Below are 23,600 nucleotides of genomic sequence, written 5' to 3'. Positions count from 1 at the left end.
TTACGAGGGGCTGGGGGGAGGGAGAATGGGGAGTTATTGCTTAATGGGTATAGAATTTCGGTTTGGGATAATGAAAAATCTCTGGAGATGGGCAGTGGTAACGATTGCACAACCCTGTGAATGTACTTAATGCCAGTGAATTGCATACTTAAAAATGGTGACAATGGGGGTGACTGGGTGGCTCAGTTAAGCATCTGACTCTTGATTTCGGCCCAGGTCATGATCTCGCAGTTTGTGGGATAGAGCCCCTTGTTGGGCTCCACACTGTCAGCACAGAGCCTGCTTGGGATTCTCTCTCTCTCTCCCTCTCTCTCTCTCTCTGCCCCTCCCCTACTCATTCTCTCTCTCTCTCTCTCACTCTGTCAAAAGAAATAAACCTGTAAAAAAATTGGTGAAAATGATCAATTTTATGATCTGTATATTTTGCAATTAAAAAAAATTTTTAGGGGCGCCTGGGTGGCTCAGTCGGTTGAGCGTCCGACTTCAGCTCAGGTCACGATCTCGCGATCTTGTGGTCCGTGAGCGCGAGCCCCGCGTCGGGCTCTGGGCTGATGGCTCAGAGCCTGGAGCTTGCTTCCGATTCTGTGTCTCCCTCTCTCTCTGCTCCTCCCCCGTTCATGCTCTGTCTCTCTATCTCAAAAATAAATAAATGTTAAAAAAAAATTTAAAAAAAATTTTTTAAAGCATGTTGGAAGCTTTTTACTCAAGACAGATTTTTTTTTAAGATGAAGGGGTAACCTAAGTGGCTTACTATGTTTTAGGGCAACATAAATCAAAGAAATAGTGCTCCTAGATCAGGATTGGAAAAAGGAATAATCACAACCCAACTTTGCTTTAAACCAAAGAACTTTTAATGGTGTTTATTCCCCAGAGCCCTAATAGGGGTGGTCTCGCACATGCTCCATGATGGTCTTCAAGCCGAGCCAGGTCTCTTCAGCTGTAGGCAAGATCTGATTGGCTGGCAGGAGGAAGCCATATCGACCTGTGTCCCTCAGTTCAAAGGCAAATGAGTATTTGATGCCATAGTCATATGACCAGTCAATGCTTCCTCCACTGGCTTGGTCTGAAGGGCAAATGAGAATAAAGTTTGGTTATGCTATTCCCGCTGGCCTCTCCTGCTATCAACCTCCATGTTAAGTTTCACCATTACCAAAGATAAGTCAGACCCCTATCTTCACGGACCTTGAAAGCAGAGATAGCTTTGTAGGGGCTCACACTTATGAAAAATTACAAGATTAATCTGAAAAGCAAAAAGTTACTTAAATGGACGCTATACTTAGCCTTCCTTTGGCATTTTTAGGAGCCTCTGGCTTCATCTACCCATTTGGAATCCTGCCTGCTCTCCTCATTGGCATCTTCTACACCTTAAGGAGGCCACACCATCACTTCCTTCTTTAGATGAGTGCTAGGTGTAGACATTATTTTCTCTTATGGGACAGGAGGGATTACAAATAGAGTAAGAGATTTGGCCCCTGCCCTCCCTCAGGGAACTTTCAGCGTAAGGGTGGAGGGAGTTTTATTCTGATACCAAATAATATGCCCAGCACCCATATGTGATGGGTTACATCAATAAAGTGATGTGCACCTGTGTAACACGTGGCCGCTGACGTGATAGATGACGAAGGAAGGTGGCATTAGCCTACAAAGACTTAATGGCAATCGTGACTCAGAAGATCTGAGCGATGGATGAGCTCTGAAGCTCCTCCCAGGGAAGGTAGGTAGAGGTCAAATGGAAGAAACGAATGGGAGAGATGGAAGAAGTCACCTAGCCCCTAAGAATGGGGCTAGACAGGGGCTCCTGGGTGGCTCAGTCAGTTAAGTGTCCGACTCTTACTTTCAGCTCAGGTCATGATCTCACGGTTCATGGGTTCAAGCCATGCGTCCTGGGATTCTCTCTTTCCCTCTCTCTGCTCCTCCCCGTGCGCGCGCACACACACACACTCTCTCTCTCTCTCTCTCCCAAAATAAATATATAAAAAATGGTTTTAAATTAAAAAGAAATGGGGCTGGACAGACAGGGAGACCAGGGCGTTGTACCAGGGAGAAGTAGAATTAGTGGTTACTGTGTGAACTAACACTATAAACGCCTGTGATTTGTGCCTTGGCCTTCACCCAAATGGTTGCCGACTTGCACTAAATCCCCCAGGGTACCAAAATTACTAACCGATGCTACGTGACCCAGCCTATCCCACTAAGAGGCCCACAGTGGACGGAACCCTGGCTGCAGACTGCATCCTGATTCTGCAGATCATTCGCTGGGGGACGTACGGCACTTACCTCTCTGACTCCCAAAGGCTTCATCTGCCAAACAGGTATAATATTACAGTACTTGGCTCACAGTGAGAAATGCAGTGGGATAATATTATGTGTCTGACTCCAACACCTGTTGAGCACCTACTAACTGTGTTAGGTACTACGCTAAATTGGTTGATTTAACCCCCACATGGGTCACAAGGTAGATACTAGTATTATTCCCATTTTCCAAGCGAGGAAACCGAGGTTCTGAGAAATTAAGCGAGGGAGCTGGGATAAAGTATGCAGAAGAAGCGTTCGATAAATTTCCGTTGTGACTGGAACCATCATCGTGAATAAATGACTATGATCCTATCAAAAAACCTGGACCACATTAAAGAGACGAGGTACCCGCAGGGGAGTAATCCCCCAGGAAACTAACCAGCAACATGTATACAATGCCTTAACGCTAGTGAACACTTTCATTCCACATTCTATCTTTTGAGCTTCTCAACAAGCTCTTCTTGTCTTGAGCTTCTCAACAAGCTTCTTCACAGAAGAACAAAAAAGATAAATACATAAAAAGGGAGAATGAGTGGCCTGCCCGCGATCACCTGGTTTCAAAGTGGCAGAACTAGGACTCAAAACCAGGCCTCTCCCCCCAGGGTCTGGGTTTTTCACCAACTACCTCTCTAAGAAAGAACTCAAGTAACAACACCTATTGTGGTGCAGCTTCTCAGAGCCCTTTCCAGGTGAGAAACTACCCAGGAAATGTCTCACCCACCACAGAAGTCCAGCCACCTCGTGGGTGGAGTGAAGCAGGTGTTCAGCCCAGAGCTACATACCAATCTGGGGCAGGAGGCAAAAGTACTTAATTGAGCCTTGTTCTTAGAGGCAGTGCTTGTCCAAGCTGGAATGAGGCCAGAATCAACGAAAACAGAGTCAGCTCTGGGCAAAGACACAGCCAGAACTTGCCTGACCATTAATGGTCAGGCTCCAAAAGATCAGACAGCAAACGCTATGCTTGTCTGATACTTGCTCATTTATGGGGCACCTGGATGGCTAAGTCAATTGAGCATCTGACTGCGGCTCAGATCTTGATATCCCGGTTCATGAGTTCGAGTCCCACCTCGGGCTCACTGCTGTCAGCACAGAGCCCACTTTGAATCCTCTGTCCTCCTCTGCCCCCACCCCCCGCTTGTGCACACACACTCTCTCTCCTTTTCAAAAATGGTTAAACATTTAAAAAGAAAAAAAGGAAATATCTGGGGACACCAGGGTGGCTCAGTCGGTTAATGTCCAGCTCTCGATTTCGTCTCGGGGCGTGATCTGACGGTTTGGGCCCCGCATCAAGCTCTGTGCTGACAGAGTGGAGCCGGCTTCAGATTCTCTCCTCTCTCACTCTCCGATAAACTTTTTAAAAATAGAAATATCTGTAACCTTACCAAGAAAAGCACAAAAAACCTCAGGCTTCCAAGATCTACCTCCCTTGTACACACCGCAGATAAGAAAGGTGAAAAACTAGACTCCTTGTAATAAAATGGTTGAGATCCCATGTGGGGGGGACATATGATGCCATTTTGCTGACATTCTGAACTCCAGCCTCCACTCAGAGGCTGCCAAACAGAGAAAACGTGCATTCCTCAGCCTTAAGTGGCCATGATGGCCTTCCTCCCCAGTGCCACCAGTCGGAGAGCTCTGCTTTTTGGAGGTGCCTCTGCCAAAGGAGAGGACAATTCCACATGGAACATGATTTAAAAGGTCATGATTTAACAGGACAACTGTAGGGGTACCTCGGCAGCTCAGTCGGTTAAGCATCCAACTCTTAATCTCGGCTCAGGTCATGATCTCAGTTCATGAGATCGAGCCCACATCAGGCTCTGCACGGACAGCGTGGAGCCTGTTTGGGATTCTCTCTCTCTCCCCCTCTCTCTCTGTCCCTCCCCTGCTCATGCTCTCTCTCTCTCAAAATGAATAAACTTAAAAAAAAAAAAAAAAAAGTCTGGGCAACTGGAAGCAGATCAGTCTTCCCAGAGAATAGCCTAAAACAGTATGTAACAATAACTCCAAATCTGTTCATTCAACATTTGACTTGCTAATCTTGCCTTAGGAATATACACCAAAGAGATCATTTAGAAGAAAAACAAGTTTGTACCAACATGTAGTAGCACCATTTAGCAGACAATACAAAGGCCCAATAACCAGGATACAGCAATGTAATGGAATAACAAGTACCTAGAGTGGAAATACATGAAACTATACAGGAAACAACGTTAACTGAAAAAAACTGGACACAAAATAGAATATAGATGTTGATTACAACTAGATACATTTGTGTTCACTGACAAAATTACTGATGAAATTGAAAGAAAATATGATGATTATTGCCATTTCTTTTTTCTATGAAGCCTTTTATCCTTAAATTTTTTTTAACATTTATTTATTTTTGAGACAGGGAGAGACAGCATGAACGGGGGAGGGTCAGAAAGAGAGGGAGACACAGAATCTGAAACAGGCTCCAGGCTCTGAGCTGTCAGCACAGAGCCTGACGCGGGGCTCGAACTCGCGGACCACGAGATCATGACCTGAGCCGAAGTCGGATGCTTAACCAACTGAGCCACTCAGGCACCCCATTATGAAGTCTTTTAAATGTATCATCATAGCAAAAAAATAGAAAAGAAAAACCACCAACTGGAAAAAAAAAAAACTTTCATGATCAGTAGTTTCTGGATTTCCATCAATTGTTCTAGATATGGTAAGTCAACTATTCCTCCTCCGCTCTCCAAGACTCCCATTGAGAAACCCATGACTAACAAATGTGCCTTCCCTTGGATTCCCACCACCCCCCTCCTACAAATGGAGCCGTGCTGGTGCCTCGAGCATGCTTGCACACTTGCTCCTCCTAGTCAAGCCTGATCTACCCACCTCTGCTGGACCCCTCTTGCCCCTCTTCTCCTCCACTTGGGAACGGCACTGCCTTGGTCACTTCTCCTCTCTCCCGTATCTCCCACCTCTCCCTCTCTATTGGTCCTCTTCCCACAGTCAGTACGTTAGGCTCTCATCTCAAAAACGAAGCCTTCCATTCCTCTCTCTTTCCATTCTCATCTCAGATCCTCCAAAGAGCAGTCTACTCACCGGACCTCCGCTCTCCCCCACCCCGTGTACTCCTCCCCTGACCCTCACCACGCTTAGGAAACTGCTTTGGTTAAGGCCACCAATAAGCTAGTGATGAAAGTCCAAAGGGGGAGCCTGGGTGGCTCAGTCGGTTAAGCTTCCGACCCATGGTTTCAGCTCAGGTCACGACCGCGCAACTCCTGAGTTCGAGCCCCACAACCCGGCTCTGCACTGACGGTGCAAAGTCTGCTTGGGATTCTCTGTCCCCCACCCCCGCTCTCTGCCCCTTCCCCACTCATGCTCTCTCTCTGGCTCTCTCGAAAAAACAAATAAGTAAACATTTCAAAAAAAAAAATCCAATGGTAAATGTTCTGTCCTTGTCAGAGTTGACCTTTCTGTAGCCTTTCGTCATGGTTAACCACTGCCTCCTTTCCAACAACTGCTCCTTCCCTGGTTTCCGAAACACAAGCTTCCCGGCCCCGCTGCCCAGGCCCACTGTGTGTCCCTCCCTCACTAACCCCTTCTGTTGTCCGACATCTTGCTCCCCTCCTCCATCCAGGGCTCTTCCCTCTCAAGTGATCTCCTTGCTCTCCTGTTCCAACCATCCTCTCCGCGTCAACGACTCTTAAGCCTCTCTCCAGAATCCCAGCGCCACGTAGCCCAAAGCCTACAGGACATCCCCACTTGAAAACGCCACAGTTCTCTCAACCTCAACTTGCCCAGATCTAATGACCCCTCGGTGAGAAGCTCTCCCCTCTAATGAACGACAAAAGCCTTTTGGTTTTACCTGCTTAATGTCCGCCTTCCACCCTCACTGGCACTACACTAGCGTGGACCACCATTTCTCCCTGAACAATTCCTACTCTTCCTGCGGGATGTTTGTACTTCCAGCCCACCACACTCCGTCCTCCACACTGCTGCTGGTTGTGTCTTCCCTGAAGCACGAAGCCTCAGCGCACTCACTGCCGGATGAAAACTCTCCAAAGGCTTTGAGAACCCTCTGGGTTAAAACCTAAACTTACCATGGCACGCAAAAACCTGAGCGCCCCGCTCCCCTTGTTCCCACTTTTATCCCAGCAGTCCCAAATCTCCTTGTGGGTCACAGAGCCCATTCTGCACGTTCTCACTTCCATGCCTGTGCCCCATCCCTTTCTCCTCCCCCGGCCATCTGGTGAGCTGCCATCAAAATCCTGTCCTCCTCCCGTATGTGGCTTTTCCTGATTCTGCCACTGTCCAATCCTTCCAGCTGTCTACCACTTATGACCTACTGCTGCACACAGCACACTGAACCTCGTTTGTCTTCCTGTTCGTCTCCCACACTAAACAATGAGTTCTCTATGTCTGTAGTACTTGGCGCAATGATGCACACACAGTAGATGCTTAATAAATGCGTGTTGAGCAGAGGGCGTGCCTGTAAGAGACATTTGTTTCCAAAGGATCCACGGGCACGGGAGCACTGGGAGACTCCTGAGCATTCGACTGTGGGGTCCTGAGTTTCTGGGTCTGTCCCTAAGGAAGCGGGGGATTCCTCTGGGGGACTCAGAATCTGGACGGATGCGTTAGGCTTTCCCACAGCACTGCAGTTTCCTGTTTCTATCCCAGTGCACCGTGGGAGAAGGGAGTCTCAGAACGCCCGCCAGCAGGCTCCCCAGCTTTACTCCTGACGCTGCCGGTATTTCTGACTTATCCTCCCCTCTGGCTCCCCAAACGGTACCTGCACAAAGGACTGCGATAGAGGCCATCCACTAAAATATCGGGGTCCTTTTAAAAAGTCGCACCCATTCTGTCCCCACACCCTGTCCACAGCACCATCCCTCTTAGCCAAGAAAGGGATAATTAATAAAAGTGGTAACGTAGGACCACGTCTTGACAAAAGCTTATTTTTCGGCCACAAGATTCCACACGATGACAGCGAGCTGTAAGGATCAGGACGAACAGAGAGGAACGTACGTAACTCAGATATTTAAGAAGTTCTCTGTTCCAGATATCACCTAGTAAGTATCCCATGGGAGGGACCTAGCCTCACAGAGGGAAACTGGGCAACGCCGGGTGCCATGCATGAAGACCTCTCCATTTCACATCAGGGCATTGCAAGGCTCTGGCCCAAAACCACATCGTACCTGCCATCGTACCTGGGTCATTTGTGAAAACACATCAGATACTTACAGATGACTGAGCAGATAGGTCCCACTTTGTACTTGGTGCCATGCAGGCTTGTCAGAGACCGGGTAGCCTTTTGGGCCACTTCATTCTAGAGTGAGAGAACCAAGGAAAGGTGGATGGATAACACTTGTCGCTTGAAGAACGGATGCCCAATAGCAGAATGTGGCACGAGGCAGTCTGATTAACTGGACTCCGGTTGACTTAGGCTTAAGCGCCATGCCCTTTCGTTCCGGCCATTTTCACGGACAAGCGAGCACTAGCTCACTTCTGTTGGCTTGGAAAATACAACACGAAGACCTTCACTGTGTATGTGTTCTTCCAGGTGTTTGCAACAGCTACACCAGGGTCATTATTTTGCCACCAGCTGTCCTTGCTCAGGGGTGTGGATGGAAATAGGGTGGGAGTGAGGGGCTAAAGAAAATACGTACTGACCCCAGGATGTACCCGGGAAGTGGATTTTTTTTTTTTTTTTTTTTACTAGATCCCTACGTTGGCTTCCTTCCCTATGATTGTCTCTTTTTCCAAGAAGTAGAGCTCAGCAAAATAGTTTCCATTATTTGAGGGTTCCAATTTTGACTGATTGAGGCTTTACTGTCCTTGCTAGGGATAAATGTAAGGTCTTGAACTTGGGTCCAGGAAAACAACCGTACAATTACCAGATGGGGGAAACCTGGCTCGGCAGAATCCTCAGAGAGCCTGGGGGTTTCAGTTGTCAACAAGCCCAACGTGAGTCAACGGCACGATGCTACTGCCAAAAAACTAACGTGACCCTCAACTGTTTAAGCAGAAGTGCACGGTCTGGATGAGGGCAGTGATGGTCATGCTCTGCTCTGTGCTGGTTAACCCACGACACAAGTTTTACACTCACTTCTGGGAGCTACCCTTGAAGAACACGCACAAACCAAGGCATGTTGGGAGAAAAGCAACCAGAATGGTGAGGGAACTTGGGACCATGGTATGAGTGCTTGAGGGAACAGCAGGTATGTAGTAGGGATATGGAAAAACCTAGGAAAAGCAGGTTATCAACTCTTCAAGTAATTAACGGATTTGCTTCTTTTCAAAGGGAAACAAACTTGCTCTATGGAGCAAGGTGATAAACCAGGACTGGCAGGTAAAAACCATTAAGGAGAAGGATTTGGGTCTCCATAAGAAGAACTCAAACAATCAATTATACCCCAACATGGAATAGAATCCCTTGGAGGCAGAAAACTGTCCAAACACAGGCTGGCAGAGATGTGAGCACCCAGTTTGGATAATTTAAGGTCATCTGGGTCCACGAAAAGTACCTTTTAGGTTCTTTTCAATCCTAAGGTTCTCTCTGATTTGACCTTGAGTGGTAATACTCACCATCAAAACCCTGAAAATTGCCCTACAGGGCTAACATCCAACTGACGAGATGAGAGATACGCCTGAATTGGAATAATTTATTCCATTTCTGCCAGGAGCTGCTGTCAATAATGCATTTGAAAGTAAACTGACCAAAAAGTCCCATCTCAGGGTTTACCTCTAACACATGGGTCTCGAAAACCAAGCCTAAAAGCCAAATTGGGAATATCTGCACATTCTCTTCAGCTGGAGATAGCTCTTGCTGAATTATAAGTAGCCCCCGAGATGTCACCATCTGACTTAAGGCCACCACCATTTTGCTCATTCCGAAACAGGAGAGATGATGGAAGGTAGCAGGTTAGGCAGGCTGAGTGTTTTATGCCCAACGTCACACATCGGCACAGCATGATAACCGGTCATAGAGCCGAAAGCACCAGGAAGGTATGAGGCACAGAGCTGGGCGACAGTATTCCCTGGCATACAACAGCATCTGACTACAGAGCTAAGAGCCTCAGGTCCAAATTCAAGTGGGTTATTTCCTAAGCAACAGAGAGCACATCCTGGAAATTTATGGTCAAATTTAGGCTCCTGCTCATCTGGATTAAGGTAACAGGAATCTCATGAATTCTATTTCCCAAAGAAACTTAATTTAGGAAAGTCCACAACCAGTCTTTCAAACATCTGCCAGTATCTCAAACTTCTCAGCAGTTGGACCTATTCATTTGTAACCTGTCACTAGTACACCCCCATCTCAGTACCTGACTGTACGACTGACACTTGTCCACACAATGGACCTTCGTGGCTGAGCTGAAATGAAGTTTCAGAAACTTACCAGCTCATCAAAGTTATCAGGCTTGGTACATGTATACCCATAGGGGAACATCAGCAGCTGAGAATAGCTGTGGAGGGTAATGAAGGCCTTGATTCTCCCATGGCTCTTGATGAAGTTCACTATGGATTTCACTTCAACTTCACAGGTACCCTGGGGTCCACGGTAGGAATCAGAGCAAGGGTTGTTGCTGGCTCCAGGTCCTGATGGGATGCAGAAGACGCCCAGTAGAAACAGTGAGCTTTAAGGAGACACCATGTGGATACATTTACCATGCATCACTAAATTCTTCCTCTGGAAATCAGACCAAGGTTGTCCATGCACTACACCGAGTTGCTGTCTAAGGGCACAGGGGAGGCCAAACTGAAGTGATTCTGGACACATCTCTCTTCTTTAGAAATATGGTTCCTCTATATGGCAGAAAGAGCTATCAAATTAGATCATCTCCTCTCTGTGGGAGTCGCTGGAAGAAAAGCTAGATTTAACATTATAGATGGAATTCCTGCCTTGGGTGGGAGTTGAGCAAGCTCTTTTCTGGGATTGCTTCCAATTCTTAGCGTCCAAGAGTAGAAGATTCTATGCATCTGTACTTCTAAATCACAAAGCCACAAATGCAAGGAACCCTGACACCCTTTTTGCGGTGAGGAAATCACTACACTTGACGACAACGAGGCCACCTTTGGCCTTGATTTTCTCAGCAACTAGAGTTACTCGTGACCACCAAAGTGGTCCACTATGACCTGGCCAGGGCTCTGAATGCTAGAAAAACTCCGAGGGGCTGGGTAGGGGCTGGGACTCCCCAGGGTCTCTAAAGGATATAAACAAAGTATAAATACAACCTGTCACTTTATTTCAAGATTAGTTAATAAGAACAATAACATTTGGGGGGGGTGGGGAGCCTGACGTTGAATTCCTGGGCATTGCGCGGTATTTTAGATCGTACGCTTTGATTTTTTTTTCCTACGCTAAAAAAACTATTGTAAAAGCGATGAATGAAGTTGCCACTCATCCACATCCTGTCACAATTCCCTAGTGGGTCCTTTCTTGGTTCAATAATTCTCATTAGTTCATTCGTCTGACAAATATTTAGTGATCGCCTAAATCATGCCAGACCTGTACTACGTATTAGGGATAGTACGATGAAAAAGACAGCTCCTAACCTCACTGTTACCAGGCCTAATGAGAAAAATACAAACAAATTTCAATTCTGTAATTAGAGAAACACAGGGGTTTTAACTGGTCCCTACAAGCATAAAGGAGCCCCCCAACCAGCCTGCCAAAAAATTAGAGCCACGAGTCAACGAGACCAGAGCAGCAAGCCAGCACTTTCCCTCTGAATCTGTTTTTGAAAATCAATTTCCTAATCCTATTTGTACTTCTTTTTAGTTTTATTTCTCGAAACATCCAGAGATGATGTAATGCTTCTCCTCTGAGTAGATCCTAACCCCCTCTAGTGGTTGGTCTGGAGCTTCCTGAGGCCTCCCGCCATTGTGCCGAGTCTCGCTCTGAAAACTCAGAAGCGAAGCCGAGCTGGGCTACAGCTTGTGGGAAAACTAAGATGTGAGACAAAATATATTAAATGCTGCTCAGAGATCTGGGACAGCGCTGCGCGCCTGTGAAGGGAATGTACTTAAGTGTTTTTTAAATGGGTTTTTAAATGGCTTCAATCCTGAATGGGCTTAGCAGGCTGACGACACTGCACAACCATGCAAAATAGCCAGTTGGGCCAGACAACTTCGGACCATCCCTGGGGGGCAAGGCCCGGCGCTCACCTCCAAACCCTGCATCCCAATTCCGGTTAAGATCAACACCAACACAGGGGCTTCCGGGTACCCTGGACCGACTCTTCCGCCACATACGATTCTTTAAAATCCAACCGAAAGAGAACACAGAAAAAAAGAAGGACCGTCACTCAGCCTGATGAGAAGGTCCCTTTAGAATTCTGTTAATTTCCCTTGCTTCCTCCCGGGAAGGTCCCTTTGGAATGACGCTAATTTCCCTTGCCCACAAAGGTGGCGAATAGTCCTCCTCCAGGGTTCTGCCAGGAGCTTCTTGGTCATTTCACTGAGACGAGAAATAATCCCCATCTCTTCAAGTCAATACCTGCCAAACCATTTTCCATAGAATACCAGTTCTCTTAACAATAACAGAAAATAAAAACAACAATAAACAAAGCGGGGAGAGAGCAAGGGTTCTGTGATGGAATCTTTCAGGAAAATATAGAGCTAAATTGGCTAATTTACTTCAGCACTTCTAGGGTTTTTTGGGTTTTTTTTGTTTTTTTTTAACACTTTCATGTTTTCTACGATGCTCCAGGAGGGGGATACAGTAGGCGGTACTTCCCAAACTTGACCGTGGAACTCTCTATTCATAGGGTATCTGAGTACTAGTATTTGTACGAGTTCTTTTTAAACGCCCGTTGGAAAACACTACCGTACTCGGCTCCCTCCAAAAATAAACTTGAAGCTCTGATTCACTCTGAATATATGTGGGGTCACAGTTGCCACAACGGTGTTTTGTAATGAGACTTTAAATGAAAAAAGAAAAGAAACTACGTTACTCCTTTTAGTGATATTACAGAGGATTTCTTCTACAGATTGTAAGTAACATGCCGAATGCATTGTACTGCCTACCCAAATCCTACTGCCATCTAATTGTCAGCAGGTAACATCCGCCTCCTCTTTTCTATCAATCCCACCACAAAAAACGCAGAGAGAATCGGAACAAATCTCCTAGGTGACTCACTGTGAACGCTGAGCTCTAATAGCCCAGCCTAACCGCTGAAATGGGCTCTGACCGCGGCAATACGTAAAGACATCATGTGCTGGAATAAGGTGATTATAAACGCCACTATGTGCCTCCATCCAGGGCCACTACCGAGAAATTAGTCATTCCACTTTTGCTAAATCACGAACAGAAAGATTACGTTTGTTTGTTAAAGTCCTACGCATCTCCATCAACTCTTATTGAAGAAGAAAAAGGTCCAGGCTTACTTTGGTTTGAGAGAACACATATCCATCGGGGTTTGTAACCGGCAGCAGGAAGATATCCATCGTGTCCAAAATGGAAGTGATGGAGACATCAGTTCCATAACCAGAGGCAATCTGAGCAGAGACAACAAATATGTCAATCTCACACTCCCCTTTCACCAGGGAACAAGGGATGGAATAGTAAGACAATGTGGTTTTTTTTCAAACATGAACCAGATACCATGACCACGGTCATGACCATGACCAGATACTGCCGGTCAATGAGAGCCTGCCAGGACTACAGTCCGGTCTCCTGCAACGCTCCTGTGTTCAATACGTCAATGTCTATACTTTTATCTCTAGTCAGGATAATTTACTTATATGAACTAAAACGCAGATATCACCTATCCATTCTCTCTCAAAAGCAGAATTCTTTCTGTTCATTCTGGGAAAGCACTTCGCGATGGCGTTGTATGGCTTACAGGGGAGCTAAGAACCAAAGAAATGTTTTTCAGTTTTTTCTTCGTCGTCACATAGGCAGGCTTTCCAAAAGTACTCATGACAAACAACAGATTACTTAAATGGGTAGAGACTTTTCTGAAGATACAGAGAACCGGTTAAATTCCATTTGGGGAATTAAATTTCTACTTGCCATCAATTGCAGTAGGGCTGGAGTTTCTGCTGGATTAAAATTTATTCATTTCCTGTGCTCAGCCATCCTAAGGCATTATTATTCAACTGTTAAATATCCATTTCATAATACCCTAAAGGTAACTGCATTTTAATTGAAGGGAAAAATGTATCAGTCGGTATGCACGTGGTTGCACATGCTTGAATGATCTGATGTGGATTGATTTCTTTTGCTCATGAATTAACATTCTGATTTATAGCGTGTCATTTTTGAATTACTTAAGCAATACCAGACTAGGTCACACCCAGCCCGGTGTCCTGACTCTAATTCCAACGAACATGTGGAAGAAAGGTATTGCCACACTCCGACTTCAAAACCTGATGTGGAAACTTTTCAGAAAAACCCAAAAACCCTTAGCTAATTTCACTTTGGATCCGTAGGCCAGAGTAAACTCTTCTGGCACCCATTTCTATTTTCCATCTGAGCCCCTTTGGTGATTTTGTAGATTTCTAGCACAAAGTCCCTCAGCCCTCACGGCTCCAGGCAGCGAAGCAATTTTTCTCTAGTCTGTTCTTATGCTGAAATCTGACTCCTGGGGTCCTTATACTTACCACCCTCTCAATCTCTTCTGGCGGTGTCTGTTAACCGAGCACACAGTGGCCGGCAGGCCCAGGGACAGTGCAATACAGAAAATACGAAAAAAGGTTGAATGGGCCTGCTTCCTGCCAGTACGACAAGAGAAAGCCTCCCCGAGAGCATCAGCGTTGGCCGTTCGGATCACAAAGACTGTTGTGTGTTTGGGTGGGGCCTAACCCAGAAAGTCAAAATAATCGAGGAATTTTAGGAAAAACGACCTTATTTGCTGTCCACAGCGCAGTAGCGTGGGTAACCCACTCACGAGCATGGATCCCGGCGTCTAACCAGATGGCCGGCTTGTCTCCTCCGGTGCTGAACTGTGAGACAAGCGTAGAAATGTGAACGGCTCCACCTCTGCGGGCTCCTGTCCCCCCTCTTTTCCCCCAGGGGCCTTGTCTGTCCCTCGTTCTGTACTTGATGTGATCGAGAGAGAAGGAGGAGGTGGAGACAGTGATGTTGTCAACTAACTCTTCCCATTTCACGTGATTTTCCTGGCCCCGTGCTTTTACCATAAGTTTAAATGCAAGCTAACAAGAGGGCATGGACTTTCTTTTTGATGTTTGTAAAAAAATCGTTGCGGGTAACGTAATGACATGAAAACACAGGTTCATCATTTGGGGTAAATTTTCTAAAACAGGTTACAGACTAGTGCGATGCCATTTTGATTCTCTCGAAAGGCCAGTTCACGCATGTCTATATACGTATGCACACAACCATCTGAAAAAAGGAAGAGGGGGAAGAAGAGAGAACACAGACATAGCAAGATACACAACAAAATATTAACACCGATCACCCCGTAGTTGTGGAATTAGGAACATGGGGATGCTTTTCCTTTTTTGTTTCTGTTTTCCAACTTGTGCACCGATTGTGTTATTTCTGTGATAAAAATGCTTGGGATAACCTTTCGAGTCCTTCATAGAAGCAGAATAGGTAGTAGGCTCTGGAGGTGTTTTCCAGAGTTTAAATTTTATGACCTAAGGGTCTCAGTTTTATTTGGAAGAGTGGCTTTGTCAATTGGATCAGTAAATGGGAAGGAAAAGAAGATGGTTGTTTGCACCATCAACTTCTGTCTCAGTGCTGCATTCTAAACATAGCAGATAAGGTAAATGAGAAATGCAAATCCTTGCTAAAAATTACATTTCATGGGCTTTGAGAGTTTTAGTTGAAAGGGTTTCATATCTTTTCCTCCAAAGAGCTCAATTGTAAAAAGCGGACCTTTCAAAAAAACACAGAACATTCTCAACCACGAACCACCCTAGATAAGAGAAGGCCAGGACAATCCAAGGGGGAGAAGAATCTGGGATTTCCTGGCCCAATGGTAGCAGTAACACAGAAAAGGAAATTTTTTTTAAAGAAGGTAGTAAATATTAGCAAATGTACCACGGTGTCATAAAATAGGCAAACCACTCCTCTCAAGCCTGCTTTGGGAGAAACACTCTGGAGAAATCCATCTGTCCCAATGAGTCCCTTGGTTCTCAGCCATAACATTTCCAAATTTAGTAGGGAGTTGTGACATTATCTTTCTGTTTTTCTTTCCCTCTCTCTCTCTCTTTCACAAACTCTTTCTAGGAAACTCGGAAATAAATTTCATTCTTTCTGGGCAAAGTGCAAAAGCTTGAAACTATCAGCACTAAGACTGTCAGAGGTTACAGGCTGGAGTAAAACCCTAACTAACCCTTTTCAACTAGCACCAAGAAAGAAAGGAAGGAAGGAAGGGAGAGAGGAAGGGAGGAAGGAAGGAAGGAGGGAAGAAGAGAAGGAAGGAAGGAAGGAAGGAAGGAAGGAAGGAAAGAAGGAAGGAAGGAAAAGAAAAGCCTTCGGTTTTCTGGGCATTTGCCTGCGCAGTTAAGTTGCCCTGTCATTCTCCTGCTCGCTGCAGGAACGCTTCTGTTTTTTAAATGCAGCTCAGGCAAGTACTTGGCGCTTTTTTTCTTTGTAAATCTCTTACTTTAAAAATGAGAGAGAAAAGAAAAAGAGAAGAGAAACAAGGTACAGAACTCCTACCTTGATTAATTACAGAATACCTCCCCCATCCTCCCCTGCTCACCCCAAGGCGGCACCCCTACGTCCATCCCCTCTCGCCCCCCCCCACTCACCCTGGGGCCCACACCACCTTCTCCAAAGCCCCCCCCTCATCGCGGGGCCCGCACCGCCACCCCCAACCTTCCCTCACTCTGGGGCCCTCGTCATTTCCTCCACCACCCCCTCTCACCCTGGGACCCTCGTCACCTCCTCCATCCGCCCCCCTCGCCCTGGGGCCCGCACCGCCTCCCCCTTCCTCCGTTCCTATTGGCGCGTTCGCCTCTGGTTCCCGGCGAGTGAATCTATCAAGATGAGAGCATTAATTCACTCCTGCAGACCTGCGTCAGCTTGCGCAGGAAAGAGAAAAAAGAAACAGAAAGGGGGGGCGGGGGTTGTGGGGAGCTGGATACTCAAAACCAGCAAGGACCGGTTAGGAGGGGGAAAAAAGGGGGAAAGGGAAAAAAAAAAAAAAAAAAAAAAGGGACCCGCTCTGCAGGCAGAGCCAGGACTGACGGCCCGCCTGGGAGGAGCGGGATTCTAGAAGCCTCTCGGGAGGAAAACCCACAGCTGCACCTGTGTACCTTGAGCACGTTCATGGGCCGCTTTTCGAAAGAATGGCCAATGTTCACTTTGCTCACTAGACCGGGGTGCTCGGCAACGATGTTATCCATTGCTTGGGAAATCTGCAGTGTTTAAGATGAACAAACAGACATTTGCAAATGAATGACGTGACGCCCCCGTGAGCGACTTTTCCCCCCTCCTCCACTCCCACTCCCTCCGGGCCCCGGAGAGGGCCGCGCGGCCGACGCCGCAGGATGGGGGACGCGGGGAGCGGAGGGGAGAGATGATGAGTCACCGGGCGTCTGCAGGGGCCGGCGAGGGGGGGAGCCATTTTGTGGCAGCGGAGGCGGCTCGTTCCAGTTTTGTGCTTCCGACAAAATGGCCCTTGTCTGGCTTGCCCGAGGCCGTCCCCCGCCCAGCCCTGCGGGGCGGCGTCCCCCGCTCGCCCTCCCGGGCGGAGGGCCGCGACTACCAGGGGCACCCGCAGAAAGGTGGCTTTGCGGGCAGCGGGGCGGGTTCAGGCCAGGGGCGCCGGCCCGTGAGGCGCGTCCGCCGCCGGCTACCTCGGGCCCCTCTTGGCGAGGCTGATGGAAACGCTGCGCCGCTGCGTCCGGGGCTGGGCGTGAGACGTGTCCGGAGAGTGACCGGCAGGCAAAACAGCCCCTCCAGGGGCCGCTGCCGGCACCTGCTGTCCGCGGGACACGGACGCCGGTGTGCGAGGCCCGGGCAGCGCGCGGGAGCGCCTCGCTTGCTCCGCTCCCTTTTCCCCTCGCTCTCCCCAGTGGTTCGCAGTCCCTTGTCCGAAAGCCGTCGGGGCCTTGCGTATTTCAAATAAAGAATCGTGGCGGCGCTTCGTCGGGGCCTTGCGTATTTCACATAAAGAATCGTGGCGGCGCTTCGTCGGGGCCTTGCGTATTTCAAAGAATCGTGGCGGCGTTTCGTTTTGGGGTTTTAATTTCAGAAGGGTCGTGGGAAGCGTATGTTGCACATGATGCACGTGGCCTGGCTCCGTGTTCGAACACGTTCGTACTGCCGGCGGTGAAACAAATGAGTAGCAAGGCAGTTCAGGGCAGAGTTTGTCCCCAGATGCGTTTAGGTCGGGTCAGCTTTTGCCATCGGATAAATCAGGGGGGGGGACGATTGATTTCAGGGTTCTTGGCATTTAGAATTGGTGATTTAGGGGACGAGTTCCTACCAGATCTCTCCCCCGCCCTGGCTCTTTCCTATTCCCCCGCCTCTCCCTGTTCCCCTCCAACCCCACCTCCCCACCTCACCCCCACCCCGTCTTGTCACCCCCTCCCCTCCATTCCCCCACTCCAAATCATTTAGTGCAAATAGACCCCCTGTGGACCCTGAGAAAAGCTCAGTGTCACAAAGAGGCAAGTGCGGTGCGGCCCTGCCCAGGTGTCCAGGGGGCAGCTTGTGACCCAGCTGGAGGAAAGGGGGCATTCTTCAGGCCAACAGAAAAGACAGCAGAGACCTCACAAGCCTCGGCTTCTATGAGGTCTGGGCACATCCGTCAGACTGGGAGACCCCACCCTCCGCTGGCAGGCAGAGGTGTCTGTCTTCATCAATTCCAGCCATGAAGCACAACTCTCAGGTGGCTTCGTGGGCAGCACAGGTCAGAAATTGGCCAAGGGGCCTTGAGGGGAGAGGCTCATCAGCATGAGCGGCTGTGTGCTCCCTGAAGACTCTCCTAGACGGTTCCAACTAATGGAATGGCTCCTGGAATGGGTATGTGGGCTTCAGGTCCTGCCTTAAGGCAGGGACACTGATACTGGCTGTGAAATCCCAGAGAAAATTGGAGAAGTTAGGAAATAGTAGGAGAATACTTGCCATTAAATCACCAGGCCAAAGCAAAAGCCTTGTCATCAGAGGAGAAAATGGCCCATTGCTCTGATACTCATTTTGAAACACCTACCTCTTCCAGAGTATGATAAGCCTCAAAGTTGAAGTTGCCATTCCGTTCTCTTCTCTGATTGAGTAACATCTCTTCGTTCTCTTTGTCCAACAGAACCTAAGATAAAACCAGTCGCACTTCTGATTAGCTTATAGCCATGCGTTTGCATCTACAGTTGTGAAGGAAATGCTAAGACCCCGGTCCTCAGTCCAAGCATCCTCTTCCGGTCCTCCAGGCTCTGGGGTCACGCCTTTCCCCCTTTCCGAGAGCACCCTGAAAGGGGAGGAGGCATTAACAGGACTTTGGGGCCAGCCAGATGCTGAAAATATAGGATGACAGTCCTGTGGTTGCCTTTCTGGGAACCCAGGGCCCGAGTTAACCCCCAATTAAAAACTAAATGAGGGGCGCCTGGGTGGCTCAGTCAGTTAGGCATTCAACTCTTGATTTTGGCTCAGGTCCTGAACTCACAGTTCCTGGGTTTGAGCCCCACGTCGGGCTCCGCGTTTACAGTGCGGATCCTGCTTGGGATTCTCTCTCTCCCTCTCTCTCTGCGCTTCCCCCATTCGTGCGCACACGATCAATCTCTCTAAATAAATAAATAAACTTAAATTAAATGAGTGACGTTTTACTTTTATTTACTTCAGCTAACATGCTTTGGTTTGCACTCTGTGTTTCATGCCAGGGACTCTCTTTTGCCCTTTCCCTCAAATTTTGTTTTTATTACCATATCCTACTCATGCCAAATGCAGACAGGAGAGGGACAGTGCCTCCCTACCCACTCTGCAGGGTAGCCCCGATGGCAGGAAGGCCCTTGTGGCACCCACAGGTCCTTTCCCTGGCAGAGGGTATTCAAGGAGAAAAAAGCATGGACCTTCAGTTCATGTGGACCAGCAAGGTCTGTGGAATAAATACCTGAACATCTTCAATCATGATGGAATAAGCAATTCCCTGGGATTCCAAGAAGACTTTGACCGCCTGGACGCTGACAAAGGGAACTCGGACATGGGCTGTCTCCCCTGGGATGGTTGGTGATTTCCAGAAATCAAGCTGGAAGGGGTAAAAGGCCAAGGCAATACATGGGTCATTCCAGGGAAATGGACAGCTCAGCATGGATAGATTTCCAGAAATCAATTTGTATCCATTTTGCCTCCAGCCCACAAGACTAGAATCATTATGGAGTCACTGTGATATGGCAAGAGGGTCTTTTTTTTAAATATCCAAGCATGAACATATGTGTTATATTGTTTTTCCCCCCTGTGGTTAGATATTAAAACTGACAGAAGGCAAAGATTATTTAAAACTATGGCAGTTTTTTTTAACAGTTGACATTCAAGTGATCCAATTCATTTCATAACAGAACATTAATACCGTAAATTATCGGAGGAGGGAAATAACGCATTAAAGCTGTTCGGCAATTTTTCGAAGTAACTTTCACATTTGATCTCTCTTTTCAGTCGTACAATAAACCTCTGAGATAGAAGAATGGCATGTTTATATCCTCATTATACTGAACGGGATCATGAGACACAGGGAAGGCAGGTGACTTGCCCGATGTCGCAGACTTGAAACTGGAGCCTGGGTTTTCCACACCCCGGCTCCAGAAGTTAACATTTCACACCATGTCAAAGATGAGCCACAGTCCAAAGTAAGAGATCCAGTCATCATGTCTAACTGTGCAGTAGTCATGTGGCAAAACAGAAACTCCCTGTAGGACAGATACCTGAAGGTGTTCTTCAGCCTCCAATTCCACCAGATGTCTTATTTGTTCTTCGTTCCTTGGTACGACCTCGAGAACCTGGTCCCTAAGGATATTAACCAGACATGACCTTAAAAGCAAACCCTGGACACCGTTTCCTGTTGCGTTACGCCTGCTGTTAGTCTCCGCACATAGGAAGGAGTTTAATGAAGCGGTTAATAATCTCTTTGACAATCGAGAAACTAATAAATGGTATACTGACCCATATCCCCAGAATGAGGAGCTTACTTCCCCTGAGGAAATGGTATCTAGATAATAATTAAGAGGTGTACCTACTCCTAGCAGGAAGCTTGCCATTAAAGTTACCTTTCCTTTAGCTAATGATTATTTCTAAAATAACACCTGCTGGTCATAAAGCGATAGCTTTGAAAACTCTTTCTGCCTCTCAGAAATGAGGTTGGGGCTTTTTTTTTTTTTTAAGTGGAATAATTAGTTTGGTGCTTGTGAGAGAAATCGAATTCACATCTGGGTAGACCTAGGACGTTTTTGTTGTCGTCATTAACTGAAATGTATCAGAGTGCCGTCTCCAAAGCCCATTCATGTGACCCAAACTTGGGGTGTGCCAAAGACAATTAGGACGCTGAAAAATCATGGAGTGCTTCTCACTCCGTGCACCCATCCACACTTTATCCTTGATAAAGGATATCAAGGACACCTTGGCAGGAAAGAGAAGTTGGAAAACAAGCCAACGCATATCCTTAGAAAAGAAATTTGGGAGTAGATCTGGATTTGTATAGCCCTTCCTCAGTGGTAGCAGTTTGCCTTCTACCGCTTTCTCCAAGTAGGCTGCCTTCCTGAGTCACTGCCCTGAGCATTTGTGCAGTGGGGAAAGGGTTGGTATAGAGCCCTATACAAGGACCAGAACCCGGGTCTTCTGAAACCAAGTGCCATGCAAACTTCCAGTGAACGCTAGCAAAATAAGTAACAGACTGTGAGATCTTCAAGGCTCTTCTGCCTCCAGGTATCCACCTGCCACATGATCTGAAAATTCTTCCATTTGAGTCTCATTCCTTTTGGTTAGTGCACAGACGCCCAGGAGTCCTCTTTTATAAGGGGAAGGTACTGAGCAAAGTACTGCTTTGGGCTAATGTTTACTGGTCTGTGTTTTGAGGAAGAGTAACCCTTTGAGTTTCTCCACACGTTAAAAAAGAAAAGTGGGGAGGAGTTTGATGATCAAAAAAATGGGTAAACGTACCAACCTAGATCCCTTCTTATAGATTTACAATGCATATGAATTTAGTAAAAGTCACTAGAAATCCTATAGTTTGTTAAACCCTCTGATTCCCAAATTTATTTGACCACCCACTTCTTTGGGTCAAATTTATTTGACCACTTCCTTAACTCCCTGGAACACTCTCCAAGAAATGCTGCCTAAAACCTTTCATAGAATCTTGGAACCAATACACTTGGGAGCAAAGGTGAATCCTACAAAGCCGTGAGAGTTGGATTTGGGCTGAAATCTGCAGCGCCGGTTCTCCGACTTCATGAGGTTCCATAGCTGGGGGCACTCGGTCTGAAGGGCAGATATGGAGGATGGAGCCCAGAATGGCTGGGAGGAGGTCGTAGGAGAGTAACCCATCACTTACTGAGTGAGATGCGCCGAGACAGTAGGCCAAACAGCTTGATTTTCACTGATGTCTACCATCCCTACCTTCTGATCATCAAGGGATGTGAGTAAATACAGAGAGAAAAAGGTATATGTGTTCAGATTTCACTTTTTTTCCTTTAAATGTCGTTCATCTCTGTTTTTTTGTTTTTTTTTTTTTTTGGTCACTCATTTCTGTTATTCCCACTATCCCCTCTCCAAATCTAAGAGGACTTCTCTGAAACTGCTGAACACTTACACCTTTTTATTCTGCCACCATCCAGTGAGACTCTGTGAATCAGGCAACAAAGTTCAAAGAGGCGCCAGAAGACATAACTTACCCCACAAATGTTTCTCGACAGTAGATATGCCCAAAAAGGGCACCAAAAACCAAGATCAACTTCATGGTCGAGGGTCTTCCCAGAGTCCAGAATTCAGTGTCATTCCTGAACTTTATTTATAGGGCCCATGGCTGAGGCTGATCTGTAGGCAGTCTAAGAACTCAAGTGAATGCCCACATGTTAAAATTCCCACCTGCATGTCAAATTCTCAAGGTCGTAAACACCCACCTGTGTGATATCACCAATTCGTACATTTTCCATTCCCACCATGAGATAACAAATTTTGATGGAAAGAAAACAAAATTGCTAGAGCATTCCAAGGGCAAATCATGTATTTATGATTTAGAACATAAAGTGCCACCAACTCTGACCAGTGATAGAAGCCAGATTAGTAGACCTGAGGTTAAAGTCCTTTCTGGGTCTCTGACTAAAAAACAAAACAAAACAAAACACCAAAAACCAAATAACAAAAAAGGGCACAGCATTTAGACTAATTATTCAGGCATCCTGTCTATCACATTCCATTAGTTTGCTCATTTGTTTATTTTTATAATGTTTACCCTGAAATGCTGCAACCATTCAGTCCACATCTGCTGAATCTCCCTGTAGAGGTGGCCCATTCCCATCCTTACTCTATATTAAAACAAAACAGAAGGCCTTTTAATATTCAATTTTGGACTCTTTCTAAAGTGATCCATCAGCATTTGTACCAAATTGATGTCCTTGTTTCTGTGCTTTTTCCCAAAATGAAAATGTCTTTCTGATTATGACAACAAAAGTGCTTGTTATAGAAAGTTTGGGTAAAAAAGTGTGTTTTATTTAATCACCCATGGTTCCTCCACCCAGTGAAAATCATTTGGTGTATACCTTTCCAAATTTTGTTCTATGTTTTAGAGCTTTCCCTTGAAGATTAGATGATGCCATACATTCTGATTTTTAAGCAAATGTTTTTTTGTTTGTTTTTTAATGTGTATTTATTTATTTTGAGAGGGAGAGAGCATGAGTAGGGGAGGGGCAAAGAGAGAGACAGAATCCCAAGCAAGCTCCAAGCTGACAGTGCAGAGTCCCACATAGGGCTCAATCCCACAAACCACAAGATCATGACCTGAGCTGAAGCCAAGAGTCAGACACTCAACCTACTGAGCCACCCAGGTGCCCCTGAGCAAAGGGTTTTTTAAACAAAGGTGATCTTCCCTTGTCTATAAACGTAATTCTTCATTAATCTGACTTTGTTCTTCATTGCAAAAGAAAAAGAACTACCTATTTTTAGGAATCATACTTTATTGCATTTAATCATTCACACACATTATGTTCAGCCCAGCAAGAATATGCCACAAAAAAGACACAAGGAATATTTCGTCTGTCCTCTGCATCATTGCTGGGTTAGAATTCTCAAGTACCTGCTTGAAGGGGAAAGCTCTGTGTGTGTGTGTGTGTGTGTGTGTGTGTGTGTGTGTGTGTAGTGTGTGTCTGGTTTCAGAAACTCCTGGATTAACATGTTTTCTCATTCTCTTGGGTGGCAGGGAGAAGACAGA

At 46.6% G+C, this 23,600-nt stretch overlaps 1 protein-coding gene across 1 annotated transcript; it reads right to left on the bottom strand.

The window, feature by feature from the left end:
* Nucleotides 1-828: 828 nt before the first annotated feature.
* CPA2 (carboxypeptidase A2) lies at nucleotides 829-22,198 on the bottom strand. Its single transcript, XM_019452751.2, has 11 exons — nucleotides 22,066-22,198; nucleotides 20,104-20,185; nucleotides 19,296-19,430; nucleotides 18,405-18,500; nucleotides 16,504-16,605; nucleotides 14,119-14,217; nucleotides 12,658-12,768; nucleotides 11,437-11,527; nucleotides 9,668-9,867; nucleotides 7,513-7,597; nucleotides 829-1,063 (listed from the first exon to the last, which is right to left on the bottom strand). Exons 1-11 carry the CDS (start codon nucleotides 22,128-22,130, stop codon nucleotides 876-878), a joined length of 1,254 nt encoding a protein of 417 aa, XP_019308296.2. The 5' UTR covers nucleotides 22,131-22,198; the 3' UTR covers nucleotides 829-875.
* Nucleotides 22,199-23,600: the final 1,402 nt, after the last annotated feature.

The sequence above is a fragment of the Panthera pardus genome, unplaced genomic scaffold, assembly GCF_024362965.1.
Source record: "Panthera pardus isolate Hobbes unplaced genomic scaffold, ASM2436296v1 HiC_scaffold_8, whole genome shotgun sequence".
NCBI lineage: Eukaryota > Metazoa > Chordata > Mammalia > Carnivora > Felidae > Panthera > Panthera pardus.
The sequence above is the reverse complement of the archived record's forward strand: the minus strand, read 5'-3'. Positions and strand labels throughout refer to the sequence as shown.